Source organism: Leopardus geoffroyi, chromosome D2 (assembly GCF_018350155.1).
Source record: "Leopardus geoffroyi isolate Oge1 chromosome D2, O.geoffroyi_Oge1_pat1.0, whole genome shotgun sequence".
Classification (NCBI taxonomy): Eukaryota; Metazoa; Chordata; class Mammalia; order Carnivora; family Felidae; genus Leopardus; species Leopardus geoffroyi.
In genome coordinates, this window is record NC_059334.1 from 80,674,269 (window position 1) to 80,688,717 (window position 14,449).

The following is a 14,449-nucleotide window of genomic DNA, read 5'->3' on the forward strand; positions in this document are numbered from 1 at the left end:
AAGCAGGCTCCAGGCTCTGAGCTGTCAGCATAGGGCTTGACGCGGGGCTCGAACTCACAAACCCGCGAGATTATGACCTGAGCCACCCAGGCGCCCCCAACTATCTCCGCTGCTTTTAAGGCTGGTTATACTCTTCAGCCAGAGGATGAGGACACCAGTGATCTCTAAGTTTTGCTACAGGTGTCTCCGTGTGGTCTACAAGTGCCTCGTTCTGGTTTTTAGGGAGGGGCTTGTTTTTTGCTTTTCCTGCCTTTGGTCCACTGATCTGGGAAGACGTCTCCCATTTCGCGCGCGGGCGGCCGGGAGTTGGGAGGCGGCGACCGGCGGCCCCGGGTTTGCGCCCCGCGGTTCCGGGTTTGCGTCCAGCGGAACGGCCCCGCTGGCCCCGCCCCGTCGGACTACCCGGCCCAGGACTACACTTCCCAGGCGCCCCTGCGCCGTAAGCCCGGCCGCAGTTCCCAGCCGCGAGTTGGAACGCGGAGTCTGAGGAGTCAGAGGTGCACAGCGGCTCGCGATGGCTGCGTGGAGCGAGCGGCTGGCAGGCGTGCGCGGCGTGCTGCTCGACATCTCGGGTGTCCTGCACGATAGCTGCGAGGGCGGCGGCGTGCCCATCCCTGGCTCCGTGGAGGCGCTGGCGAGGTGAGTGGGCCGCGCCGGCCGCGGTGGGCGCGAGGCTCCGCGCGCTGCCGGATCCCACCGGCAGCTTCTGGCTGCGGCCGGGGGCGGGGCGGGGCTGTTGCACTGGCCCCGCCCCGGTCCCTGAGAGCCCACCCGGGCCGGGCCCCGTCACAGCCCCCCGCCGCCCCTCTACCCCCGCGAGCATAGGGCCTGTGCTGGTCAGAGCTGCCCGGTCCTCTGGGGCTGCCTTTTGCTTCCTGCCGCTGCTGAGCGTAGGTAAAATAACACACATTACATTCCTTTTTTTTTTTTTTTTTTACATTTTTGTTAATGTGGTTACAGGAAAACTTTAAATGACGTATGCGCTGGCATCGTTTGTTTAGAGGGGAGGAGGAGGAGGAGGAGGGCATCTTGCCCACCAAATCTTGTGCACAGAGGACCACACAGGGACCACAGTTGGTACTACTGGACCCTCCGCTTTGTAGCTGCCATTGATTGGCACGACAGGCCAGTGCTGCCATGATATTGATGGACAACCAGGAAGGGCCAATGGCCCAGGACTTGACTTCCCAGAGGCACTAGCTGGGAAACCCTGGGTTAGTGGCCTGACCTCACTAGGACTCAGTTTACCTACCTATGGATGGCAGTTAAGTGAGCCTCTTTGTCGTTCTCAGGGAGCCCACCCCACCTGTCTGGACAGGAGCCCAAGTGTCTTGTGTAGCAAAGCAGGAGAGGCCAGGAACTCAGAAAAGGGAGATGTGGCCTCCAAGAGAGCATGTGAAGGGCAGCCAGACCTGGGAGACTCTTGACACCCCCCCGGAGCTTCATTTCCTAAAGTCAGGTTTAAGTCCTGGCCTTTGCCAAGTCTTCATGGGGCTCGTGTCTGCAGGGGAAGTGAACAGTAAACTTAGACACAGATGAGTAAACATAAGATTTGCTGAGAAAGTGTCAGAGGTGAGGCTGGACTTCTCTGAAGAGAAGGCATTGGATGCAACCGAAGGGTAAGAAAGGCTATCTGGGGGAAGGGGCAGAGGAAGTGCATTCCCGCTAGAGGGAACAGCAGTGGCTAAGGCGTGCGGCAGAAGAGAACTCGGCACATTCGTGTTCATGGAACTGAAGACGGGGAGCTTGGCTATCACAGGGATTGTCACAGAGCAGTGCCTGGATTTTAACCTGAGTGTGGGGGAAGGCTTTGAAGATTTAGGCAGAAGGGTCTTGGGATCTGATTTATGTTTTTAAAACATAATTGAAACGTAATTGAAATTGAAACGTTAAAAGTGGGACCGTGTAAGTACTAGATGGAAACAGGAGAGACTTCCTTTGAAATCTTAGAGTAGAGGACCTTTATAATTATGCCCCCAGATCTAGATATCAACGACAACAAATCAACAGCCTAGTAGAAAAATGCACAAAAGATATAAACAATTCACAAGGAAGAAAAAGCAAATGACCTCTAGTCATATGAAAGATGCTCAGCCTTACTTAGATAAGAGAGATGCACAGGCACTTGAATGGCTCAGTTGGTTCAGCATCTGACTTCGGCTCAGGTTATGATCTCACAGGAGATCAAACTCTCACAGCTCGAGAGTTTGAGCCCGGCGCCAGGCTCTGTGCTGACAGCTCAGAGTCTGGAGCCTGCTTTAGAGTCTGTCTGTGTCTCTCTCTGTCCCTCCCTGGCTTACACACTGTCTCTCTCCCTCTCTCTACCTCTGTCTGTCTCTCTCAAATATAAATGAATATTTAAAAAAATAAGAGAAATGCACATTGAAACTATGCCAAGGTGCCATTTTTTCAAGAGTATGAGAAAACTGGCAATAATGCACAACTTTGGGCACACATTCACTTGGTGAGAGTTTGCAGAAATGGACCCTGTCATACGTTGCTTGTGGAAGATGCATTTGGCATTAGCTATCAGCGGCCCCACTTCTGGAAATTTGCCCTACCTCCTACGTGAGAAAGGACATCAGCGCCAGGGCATTCACGACAGTAACTTCGTAAATAAATAAAATAAATACATGTATGTATGGAAATAGCTCAGGTACCTACCACGAGGGGAGCATCATGGTCCATCTGTGTAGGATGGGGGAGGTGGCGAGAAGGGAGTGAATAAAAGAGAGGTTTTGTTAGTAGGACTGGTAGGGGAGGGGAGGGGAAGTAGGACCGGGAGGGGAGGGAAGGAGAGGGGAGGGAAAGTAGGACAGTGAGTATTGCGGGGGCCAGGGAGAAGATGAAATGAAGAATGGCCTCCAGTGTCAGACTAGAGCACCCGAATGGATGGAGACGGGGGCGGGGAGGGGGTGAAAGGGTGCAGGGCAGGTGCCGTGATGGCTCATGATGTATGTCAAGTTCTTGGCCCAGTGCTAAACACATGATAGACCCCATGACAGCCCAACAAATATACATATATTTATTTATTTATTTATTTATTTATTTAAGTTATGGAATTTTTTAAAGTTTTTTTTTAAATTTATTAATTTTTTAATTTACATCCAAGTTAGCATATAGTGCAACAATGATTTCAGGAGTAGATTCCTTAATGCCCCTGACCCATTTAGCCATCCCCCCTCCCACAACCCCTCCAGTAACCCTCTGTTTGTTCTCCATATTTAAGAGTCTCTTCTGTTTTGTCCCCTTCCCTGGTTTTATATTATTTTTGCTTCCCTTCCCTTATGTTCATCTTTAAGGTTTTTTGTTTTTGTTTTTGTTTTTGTTTTTAATGTTTATTTTTACCTTTGAGAGAGAGAAAGAGCGCCAGCAGGGCAGGGACAGAGAGAGAGGGAGACACAGAAACAGAAGCAGGCTCCAGGCTCTGAGCTGTCAACACAGAGCCCGATGCTGGGCTCGAACTCACAAACCGCAAGATCACGACCTGGGCCGAAGTCGGACGCTTAACCGACTGAGCCACCCAGGTACCCCTAAGTGATGGAATTTTTTAAACTTGAAGTTTAAATAATGACATCCTATCGTACATTAGTTTCAGGCGCACAGCACAGTGATTTAGCCATTCTGTACGGTACTCAGTGCTCACCATGGTGCGTGTTGTCACCATCGGTCACCAAACATTATTACAATGTTACCGACTGTATTTCCTATTATTTCCCGGGGAGGTGAGGCCGCTTCTTCTGTGCTAGGCATTCATGCTCTCCTCTCTCTATCTGGGGAGGTCCCCTGACAGTCTGGGGCGTGGAGGGGCTGTGATTCCCCTTTATCAGCTGAAGCCACCACAGCTCAGGTCTTGTTGGGGTCCCAGCCTGGATGGTGCGAGGACCACGGAGACCCCAGTCTGCCTGACTCCCAGCCACTGCGACCCCCAGAGCCACACTTGGAGACCTTTGAGGGAGGAGTGGGTATTGAGAAAGGTCAGGGGCTTCCAACAGCCTCTCCTGAGTAATGCTCCCACCCTGATCCAGGCCTGCCCAACAGATGGGTGCACAGATCCCGGGGTGTGGCAGTAAGCAGGGCTCCGCAGGCTGTTCACCTCTGTGGGTTCTGCACTGGCACCTTCCCACTCATCCCTAGGAGGGGACGGGTTTTGATTTTCTTTCACCCAGGCCAGTTTATGTAGCTGGAATGTCTCTGGTAGCAGCTATACCTGTATAAATCTAACAGCTATAGGAGAGTCTTCAAACATAGCAGAGCCAGTTTTGTGGGCCGAGAGGGGGATTTCTTCTACAGAGCATTTGGGATTATTTTCCACGAGGGGACATGGTGCTCCTTCTCCTGGGAGGTTTTATCGCTGTGCTGCCCAGGGGCCTGAAAAACGAATGGCCGCATCCCTCTGAAACCTCCTGGGCCTCCCATGCCACAGGACCAAGTGCCCACGCCCCCTCCTGCTCCACCAGGGCCTTCTCAAGTGAGCTTTGTGGCCCTTCTCTGCCTCCTCGCCCACCTCAGCCCCTTGCTCTCAGCAGCATAAAGACTCCTGGGCAGAATTTTCACTGATGAACCCCCCCTTGTGGCCCAGCACCCACTGAGCCCGGGCCCACGCAGTGCCCACACCGCGGTGCCCTCTGGCGCTCTGGATATTCCTTTTCAGCTCCTCTGCCTGCGCTTGTGCCCAGCCCCCAGCGGCCCCCCCGATCACACTCGGGCTCAGGGAAGCCCCACACGCCTTCCTTGTGGGTGGCCCTGGGCACGCACCAAGTCCAGAGTCCAGACACTCAGTGGTAGTGAGTGTGGTGCTGGAAACTTCCCCCTGCTTTGGGAGTTTTCCATGGGGGTGCTTCACACATACAGGATGAGGATACCCCTCTTTTGTGGTGGCCGAGCCAAGCATGGGCTCTCCCAGGAACCGTTCATGGAAGGAACAGGTGCCGTCTGCCAGGGTGAATAACACCATGCGTTTGGCTGCTTTCTGTAGTGTTTACAGCCCCCTGCACTCGATGGGGGGGGGGGGTGCTCCTTGATATGCGTGGCTCACTTTGATGTCCTGGGGAGCTCGGTGGAAGCCCTTGGAGCCAGAGCAGCTGCTGGGGGACAGGCATGGTGGGGAGGGGACGAGGTCCTGGGGAACCTTCGTTCACCCGAATGGCGGCTCCCCAGCGCCTCAGATTTCCAGCAGCACCTTCCATTCTGGGAGCCCCGGAGGGGCCGGCTCCCCACTCTTCTTCCTAGACTTTCCCGAGTGACATGCGTCCTCCGATTTTCTGAAAGGTTCCCGCTGTTTTGGAGACACAGAGCACACGGAGGGTACGAACTCTGCTTTTCCGGGGTGCCTGGGTGGCTCAGTCGGTTAAGCACCCGACTTTGGTGCATCACTCTGTACTGCCAGAGTTCAGATCCTCTGTCTCCTTCCCTCCCCCGCCCCATCTCAAAAATAAACACGAAAAATAAATAAAGAAATACAAATCATTAAGCTCTGCTTTTCAGAATGGTGTGGACCACAGTAACAGTGGTCACCAATCCCTGAAGGAGGCCTGTGATGCCCCGGGTGGGTGCTCGACCCCATAGCTACCTTCACCGCCAGTCGTGAGGTAGGGATTTGGGGCCCCTTTTTATTTATTTTTATTTTTATTTAAAAAAAAATTTTTTTTTCAACGTTTATTTATTTTTGGAACAGAGAGAGACAGAGCATGAACGGGGGAGGGGCAGAGAGAGAGGGAGACACAGAATCGGAAACAGGCTCCAGGCTCTGAGCCATCAGCCCAGAGCCTGACGCGGGGCTCGAACTCACGGACCGCGAGATCGTGACCTGGCTGAAGTCGGACGCTTAACCGACTGCGCCACCCAGGCGCCCCTTGGGGCCCCTTTTTATTTTATTTTTTTTAATTTTTTTTTTCAACGTTTATTTATTTTTGGGACAGAGAGAGACAGAGCATGAACGGGGGAGGGGCAGAGAGAGAGGGAGACGCAGAACCGGAAACAGGCTCCAGGCTCTGAGCCATCAGCCCAGAGCCTGACGCGGGGCTCGAACTCACGGACCGCGAGATCGAGACCTGGCTGAAGTCGGACGCTTAACCGACTGCGCCACCCAGGTGCCCCTGGGGCCCCTTTTTAAAGTGACTGAGGCGCAGAGATTCAGGAACGGGCAGAAGCAGAAAAAGTGGCCGGGCCAGGTTAACCCCTGGGTCCGTGTGACTCCAGGGTCTCAGTGTCCCTCACAGTGCCACACTGCCTCTCAGTACGTGCATTTGCTTCTTCTTCATTCACTCCCACACCCGACGGGTATTTGCTGAGCGTTTCTAAACTCTGCAACACCTGCTGTAGGCTCCGGGGATGCTCCGCAGCGAACGAGGTAGATAGAGGTCTCTGCCCTCGGGAAGCTGGGGGTCCGGATGGGAGATCAGTGTAGGCAGCACCCAGAAGGGCCCGCTTCAGACAGAGACCAGGCGGGCGGGGATCTGGGAGCTGGGGTGGGGGAGTACAGTCTCGCAGAGCCGCCACTGTGTGCGCTGGGGTCTTGAAGATGCCAGCTGGGCCGGGAGCATCCCAGATGGAACCGAAGGCCGCACAGGCCACACCGACTCCTTCCTGGAGCTGTGGGGGCCGCGAGCCCTCTTTCTGCTCTAGGATTTGTGGGCGGGCGTGGTAATGGGACATCTGTAACCGGCTCGGGTCCCCCCAACAGGCCCTTTATTGGAGCCCATTCTTGGGCAGTTGGGCTCTCCGAGGGGAGCCATTCAGAGGCAGGGCCCGGCACAGCGGGGGCGACAGGGGCCGGCCCAGGGGCTGGCCAGCACAAAGGAGAGCCCCGGAGGCATCTGCATGTGAAAGGCAGGTGGGCATTTACTGCATCCTGTCTCAGGCCACTAAAGCACATCTGCCGGGCCCCGCTGGGTCCAGCCTTTTTGTGGCCGGCGGAAGAAAGTGGACCTCGGCGCAGGGCAGCTTCATAAAGCAATTCCCACCCAGGACCGCCGGGCCCACAACCCATCCTTCCAAGTGGGGCCTCTCAAGCCCTCGGGTGCACCGGAAGCGGCCCTGTTAAAACTCCGGCCCCTCCCAGCAGGTTCTGGAGCCGCGAGGGACTGGGCCAAGGGAGCCTTGTCCGAAGTCGCCACCCTGCAGACCATAGGACTGACCCCTCCTCGATGCCGGGCCGCCCTGGCAGCGTCCGGCCGTAGGAGTGGCAATAATAATCGCTAGGGACCAGGGGACAGCCGGGAGCCTCACCTTGCTGCCTCATGCCAGCCTCCCAGTCATGGCCCAGCACCTGCCAGAGGAGGCCCTTTCGGGATGTCAGAGGGGGCGGCCACTTGTTTGAGCTTGTTTAAGCCAACAGGAGCCGCTCTGTCTTCAGAGGTGGCGCCAGGAGAACACGACACCCTCTCCTGGTCTGTGTTCTGTCTGGTTTTGTAACTTTTACAGTGTCAGCTTCAAAAGTCATAAGTGGCCCCCTCCTCGCGAACAGTCCCGCAGGTACGTGAGCGTGTGGAGTAAAAAGTCCAAACCCTCGTCACCCGCCCTGGCCCACGCGTTCCCCCACGGTGACACTGTGCTTCCTCCCACACTCCTTCCTCTGTGTTTCCCCACAAGCACAGAGGACTTGAAGACACAGTGCCCCCCTTTCCTGACGTCACACCGTCCTTGCCCCCTGCCCCGCACTCCTCCCTCATCCACCCAGTTCTCATGGCTCCCTGGAGGCTGAGTCCCTGTAGATCCCGAGCTGGGGCGCTCCGACCCTTATGTAGCCTCAGGGCACTTATCCCCCAAATGAAACCCAGGGTGGAACCCCCCCAAATTAAAAAATAAAAAGAACAGTGTTTGACAAGTGTATATTTTCTCCGTTCAAATCTACAAATGATTATGAAGCCAGTCAGTGATCACGGTCAAAGTGTTTTGATGAATAACAATATTGAAGTCTGGGCCAGCTGACGGCTCAATGGTTCATAGGTTTATAATTTCATACGTGTGGCTGGGAACAAGCTGCTTGTCCATCAGGAGAGGAGGAGGGAAGAAATTAGTTTACCCAGACTGGAGTACTCTGTAGCTTTTCAAAAAGAACGGGGTAGGGACGCCTGGGGGGCTCAGTCAGTTAAGCGTCTGCCTTCAGCTCGGGTCATGATCTCATGGTTCCTGAGTTCAGGCCCCACATCGGGCTCTGCGCTGACAGCGTGGAGTCTGCTTGGGATTCTCTCTCTCCCCTCTCTGCCCCTACCCTGCTTGCGTGCTCTCTCTCAAAATAAATAAACAGACTTAAAAAAAATAAAAACAAAAAAGAATCATGCACGCTGACCCACATGGAGGGAAACTGAGGGATGCTGGATGGGTGTGTGAGACCATACCAGACAAGAGCTGTTTCTCGGTTTCTGATCTCAGCATGGGTGCACAGGGCCACCACGTGGAAATCAAGCGTAGCCAGGCTGCTCGTTCTGGAACAGAGTTAATGGTGTATCCCACCCGTGCTGCCTCTGGTAGGAAGCCCCTGCGGATTAGGGGGTCACTGAGGCATGGGTTACTCAGGGGGCTCACAAAAAGAGTCCGTACGCCTCCCCCAGCACCCCGAGGACGTACGGGGAAGCCATATTGGCAAACCCTGCCTGATCCCTGCCCGCAGTGGAGTTCAGGGCGATTTCCCATGACCGTGGGGCTGGCGGGACGCTGCCCACGTGTAGAGGAGGACCCAGAGACGCAACCTTGCTTAAAGATGCCTCATGAGGAAGAGTGGGGCCCGTGCTGTCCTCAGGGCAAGCTCTGCCTCTTACCTGTCACCTGAAAAAAGGCAGGGGTACCTGGGTGGCTCAGCAGATTAAGCATCGATTTCGGCTCAGGTCGTGATCCCAGGGTCGTGAGTTTGAGCTCCACGTCAGGCTCAGCGCTGACGGTGCAGACCCTGCTTGGAGTTCTTTCTCTCTCCCCTTCTCTCTGTGCCCCTCCCTCGCTCGCTTTCTCTCGCTGTGTCTCAAAATACATAAATAAATTTTAAAAGATTTCTTTTTTTTATTATTTTATTATTTTTATTATTATTTTTAATAAATTTTTAACGTTTATTATTGAGAGACAGAGCATGAGCAGGGGAGGGGCAGAGAGAGACAGAGAGGGAGACACAGAATCCAAAGCAGGCTCCAGGCTCTGAGCTGTCAGTCAGCACAGAGCCTGACATGTGGCTCGAACCCACAAACCGCGAGATCATGACCTGAGCTGAAGTTGGCCGTTCAGCCGACTGAGCCACCCGGGCGCTCCCAGATTTCTTTTTTTTTAAAGTTAGGTGCCAGCTTTTGTGGGTGAGAGCCTGGGTTTTGAGTCCCGACTCTGTCCTGTGATTGTGATGTGGTCTTGGACAGGTTTTATAGCCTTTTTGTGCCTCAGTTTCCCACCTGTGTCATGGGGGGGTGTAAGTTAAGTGAGGTGTTTTCTCTTAACCACCATTTTGCTTGTCCCACATCTAGAAGCTCAAGGAGTATGTTGTTGCTTGAAGGATCAGGCGGTGGTCAGGAGGTGGTAACTTAGCAAATAAGTCTTTGAGTTGTTGAACTTGGTGCTGATTTCAACACGAAATCATTCAGCTCTGCCCAAGCTGCTGTATTTTTCACATTCGTATACATTCTCGTGAGGCCAGTTCATACTAAAGGGTTGTCGGCCCCTCCGAACCCCAGGTCCTCATCTGTGAATGGGGATATCGACCGATCTCTCAGACTGTCTTGAGAATTCAGTGTGAGCCTGTGGGTGATGCATTGGGTGGTTGGGAGAGGTGCTGGAGGCCAGTCACCGGGAGCTTTGGCAGCTGCTGTCAGGGTTCCCTTTGTCCCAGGTGCCCCAGGATTGTTCATCAGGACGGTCAGCCCTGGATTTTTGCCCCAGCCTCCCTTTGCTGGGTTGAACTTTACACTCTTTCTTTTTTTTTTTTTTTTAATTTCTTTTTTTCAACGTTTATTTATTTTTGGGACAGAGAGAGACAGAGCATGAATGGGGGAGGGGCAGAGAGAGAGGGAGACACAGAATCGGAAACAGGCTCCAGGCTCTGAGCCATCAGCCCAGAGCCCGACGTGGGGCTCGAACTCACGGACCGCGAGATCGTGACCTGGCTGAAGTCGGACGCTCAACCGACTGCACCACCCAGGTGCCCCGAACTTTACACTCTTTCTTAACGGTGCTCTCTGGGCTCCCTCACCTCCTGGCCCCTTCTGGCCCTGGTTCACTGGGCATCAGGCTTCCCCCCAGACTGCCTGCTTCGAGGGCCCAGATGTCCCCAGCCTGGGCTTGCCAGGGATGTGGTTGGTGCTGTCACTACCCATGTCTTCACTGGTACTCATTTTTTGTAATATGCCACGTGCTTCTGATATGGTTGTTATTTTATTTCATTTCATTTCATTTCATTTCATTTCATTTCATTTCATTTCATTTCATTTCCATTTCATTTCATTTTTTGGGGGGGGGGGCAGGCAAGCCAGGGAGAAGGGGAGAGACAGAGAGATAGAGAGAGAGAGATTGAGAATCCCAAGTAGGCTCTACACCGAGCCCAATGTGGGGCTCAGTCTCTCACAACCATGAGATCATGACCTGAGCCCAAATCAAGAGTCAGTGTTTAACCAACTGAGCTACCCAGATGCTCAGTTATGTGGCTTTTCAATAGTCTTCATGATAGCCCCATCAGTAGCTACCGTTAGTGTCCCATTTTATAGATGTGGAAACTGAGGTTGGAGAGGGTTGGGTCACAAGCCTCAGCCACACATTCAGAGGTGTGGGCAGTAGGTGTGTTGCTTTCTGAGTCAGGCTGCCACCCCCTGCCACCTGACCTCGGGAGCCTCTGTCGGCTGCAGCTCCTGGCCCGGACCAGCCTCTGATGGTGCTCAGGAACGACTGGCTGGCAACTGGCTCTCCAAGGTTGGGAGCGGTCCAAAGATACCTTGTGTCCCTCTGCACCTCAGTCTCCCGTTTGGTGAAATGAGCCGTTGGTCGAACGCTATGCGAGGTCTCCTCTGGCTTCTGGATTCCCTGGCACTTGATTCTAAGTTGTGTTTATTAATAAATAGTAAATCGATGCCTGTGGGCTCAACACGTCCCTTTGGTCTGAGCTCCGAGGCTCGGGCGGGTCAGAGGGAGCATGCTGGCTGGCAGTCCCAGGCACGGGGAAGGCAAACCTCGCGTTTCACAAGGGCTCTGGCTTTGGAGCCTGCCCGGTGTCTGACCTCCTTGCTGTTCCCTGAGGTCACTGGCCGGCTGGTCCCGACTGAGAGGCCCAGCCAGGGCCCGGCTGTGTGCGTCACCACGTCCCTTGTTCTCTCTCTGCTCTCCGTCCAGACTTTGGACTCTGTTTCTTGCCTGGACTCTGACGACACAGTGATGTGCATCGCTGCCCACAGAATGTCGGATGGAGACTAGGGAGGGACTTGAGGGCAGGGGAACAGCTGGCTGTCAGCCTAGCCGAAAGGTCTGCCCTGCTGGGTCGGTGGAAGGAAAGGGGAGGTGCAGCGGGTCCAGCCTGAGCTACTGGCAAAGGCTGTTACTGGTGCCCCTCGGTGTTTCTAGACCGATGGTCACACCATCATGTGGGACGGCTCACGGCATGCCTGGTGCTGGAGAGCAGAAGACCAGGCACCTGTTACCCATTTCATGGCTGGGATTCAGGGACCCCAAGAGTCTGGCCTTTGGATGCCTCTTGGCCAAGGGCATTTGCAAGGTGCAAGTGCAGGACCCCAGCTGGGAAGCCAGACCCGATTCTCATGGGCCCAAAGCCCTTCCGCTGCTGCTCCGGCCACCGGGCGGCTCCCTGACCCCAGCTGATGCCCATCATTGGAGCCCTCGGGGAACTGGGCTGGTCCCCTCCCTGAATCAACACGGGCACCTCTTAGTATGCACGAATGACTGGGTTTTTCTACAGCAAAACTGTTCCTATTCCACTCTTGGGCTCCTGTTTGACCTTCTATTTTTAAGAATTGGGTTCTTAGGGGCACCTGGGTGGCTCAGTCGGTTAAGCGTCCGACTCTTGGTCTCGGCTCAGGCCGTGACCTCTCGGTTTGTGCGTTCAAGCCCCGTGTCAGGCCCTGAGCTGACAGCGCAGAGCCTGCTTGGGATTCTCTCTCCCTCTCTCTGTCCCTCCCCTGCTCTCTCTCTCTCTCTCTCTGTCTCTCTCTCTCAAAATAAATACATAAACTTAAAAAAAAATAAAAGATTGTGTTCTTAGAGCAAATAAGTACTTTGTAGGATTCAGTTCTTCCAAATGTGTGTTCTCAAGCGCTGTGGCTTTCCAAAAGAGAAGCAGCCAAAGGTGTCAGAGTCAGAGAGCGCTGGCACCACTGTGGGGCCCTGCTGCCTATGCGTCTTGGTGCCCGTAGGGCAGGCGAGACCGATGTTCGCCGCCGGCGGCCTTGGCCGGGTGCTGACGCCCGCATTTCGGTTCGTAACAGCCCCCTGAGGTGTCGTGAAGGTCCTTTTCCTCTCTGGGGGAGACCAAGGCATAGTTTTATCTCTCTGCCTCTGTCCCCCTTTAGTAGTAACAGGGACCCTCCACTCCACCAGAGAACGTCTTAGTTGTGGCCCCTGGGGCAAAGCAGGCCACCGAAAGGAGGTGGGGGACGTCCCTCCCCGCCCCTCACCTTCCCCTCCCCTCCTGGTGTGTTTTTCTGGCATCCCTCGGAGAAGGTTCCAGGCTCCAGCTGGGAGGCCACAACTCCAGCCCAGCCCGCGGGCCTCCTGCAGCTCTTGGGGGACCAGCCCAGGGATGAGACAGGATCAAGGAAAAGCACACTCAGCTTTCTCTCCACGGGGAGAAGTCACCCACCCCCTCTGCGTGCTAACCTCATTTGTCGCTGGAAGTTTGACCTGCCAGCTGGGAACCACCCAGGAGCCCACTCAGGGCTCGGGGCCTCCTCCCCACACCGACCCGGAGAGGTCTCTCCTCGGGGGGGGGCGGGGGCGCGCGGCGATTTGGAGTCTGGTCGGCCTGGCCTCCCAGACCCTCCGCACCCTCCGACTCAGAGGCCCCAGGTGGGTGCAGGTGGTGGGAGCGGGGGTGGGGGTAGGGGGTCCCGGCTGCCGCTGCTTGCTGACAGGGTGGCCGGGGTGAGGGGGGCCAGTGCCCCTGTGTACTCTGAGACATTAGGGCGGGTAGAGGGGGAGTGAATAAGGCCTGGCAGCCAGTCCACAGGCCATATGGCAGGTGTTCACAGCTGGCACGTAGCGAGCACTTACTGTGTGCCAGGCCTCTGCAGGCACATTACAGGTTCCGCTGGAGCCTCATAATGGGAGGCAGGTGCTATTATCATCCCCGTTTTACAGATGAGGAAACTGAGTCACAGAAGGAATGGCGTCCTGAAGGTCCCACAGCCACTGGGTGGCAGAGCTGGGACCCTGGCCACGGTCATCAGCCTCTGAGGTGCGTCCTTGTCACCACATGGCCACCGGGCCCACCACCCGGCAGAAGTACTTTCTGGCACGTGTGCGCCACTGCAACTCACTCCAGCCCCTTGCACGTAGGCCCGGCCTCCTGTTTACCTGTCTGGATGCATCCAGCTCCACTGTGCTTTCTCCTCTGGAATCCTCTAGAAACCTTGCACCAGAGACAGATGCTGGAGCAGCGGTTGAGCAGTGGGGAAGCAGTCCTGCCCGTGGGTGGGCTTGGCTGTGAGCATGGGGTTTCTTCCTGAGCTTCCCTGGGTACTGGAGCAATGTGGTTCCATTCCCCGGCGGGCCCGTCAGATCTGGAATTTGGGTTATTTAGGTGCCCCCCACAGATAGGCATTGCCAGGCTCCGAGAGCTGTGAAAGCAGAGCCGAAGTGGGGCTCTGCCTGGGTGGGCCTGGGATGGGGTTTGGGGGGCTTCCTGGAGGAAGGGAGACATGAACCAGGCCTTGAAGGCCGAGTGAGATTTGGCTGCAGGGGAGGATGCGGCAGACTCTGGGTGGCTTACGGTCTCCCTGGGTCACACGAAGGTGACAGCTTCCTGAGGGCCAGAGGGGAGGGGTGGAGGGAGGAGGGAGGACGGGCCCAGTTGGGAGAGTCTTGTCTGGGGCAGCAGCCTCCTTGCCCCCTGTGTGGTCTCCCCTCCCAGCCCCGCTGTGGCAAGCCGGAGAGGGCAGCGGGCTGGGGAGCTCTGCCAAGGTCGGTCGGGATGGCCAGGAATCGCCCCAGCGCTCTACTCGCTACCGAACGATAATGAGAGGGTTTCCATTATTTTCGGGTGAGCGCCCCTGGCAGATGCCGACAGCCAGCAGATGTGTGAGGTCCGAGGTGATTTGCAAGGGACCAACCAGTTCATGTGATGCACAGTAATTGCACCAGGCGACGCTGTCACTCAGAGGCTTGTCCTGGCCTGCCGGGATGAGGTAAAGGTCAGTTCAAAGATCTGGTGTGGCTGCCGGAAGTGGGGCAGGTCCCACTCTCGTGGGACTCCCGGGGAGGGGGCGGCAGGGTGAGGTGGTGGCCGAGGTCTCAGAAAGGCGGTCTGGCTGGA

At 55.5% G+C, this 14,449-nt stretch overlaps 1 protein-coding gene across 5 annotated transcripts in view; it reads left to right on the forward strand.

Moving 5' to 3' along the window:
- The first annotated feature begins 423 nt into the window (after nucleotides 1-423).
- LOC123577179 (phospholysine phosphohistidine inorganic pyrophosphate phosphatase) overlaps nucleotides 424-14,449 on the forward strand; it is a 118,617-nt gene continuing 104,591 nt past the window's right edge. For 2 of the 5 annotated variants that reach the window (XM_045439168.1, XM_045439169.1), the window contains exon 1: nucleotides 426-639. In XM_045439168.1, the coding sequence (XP_045295124.1) occupies nucleotides 515-639 (125 nt within the window). In that variant the 5' untranslated portion in view covers nucleotides 426-514. Of the gene's footprint in view, nucleotides 640-14,449 lie in introns of all 5 variants that reach the window. The other 3 variants (XM_045439165.1, XM_045439166.1, XM_045439167.1) reach the window with 3 other exon arrangements.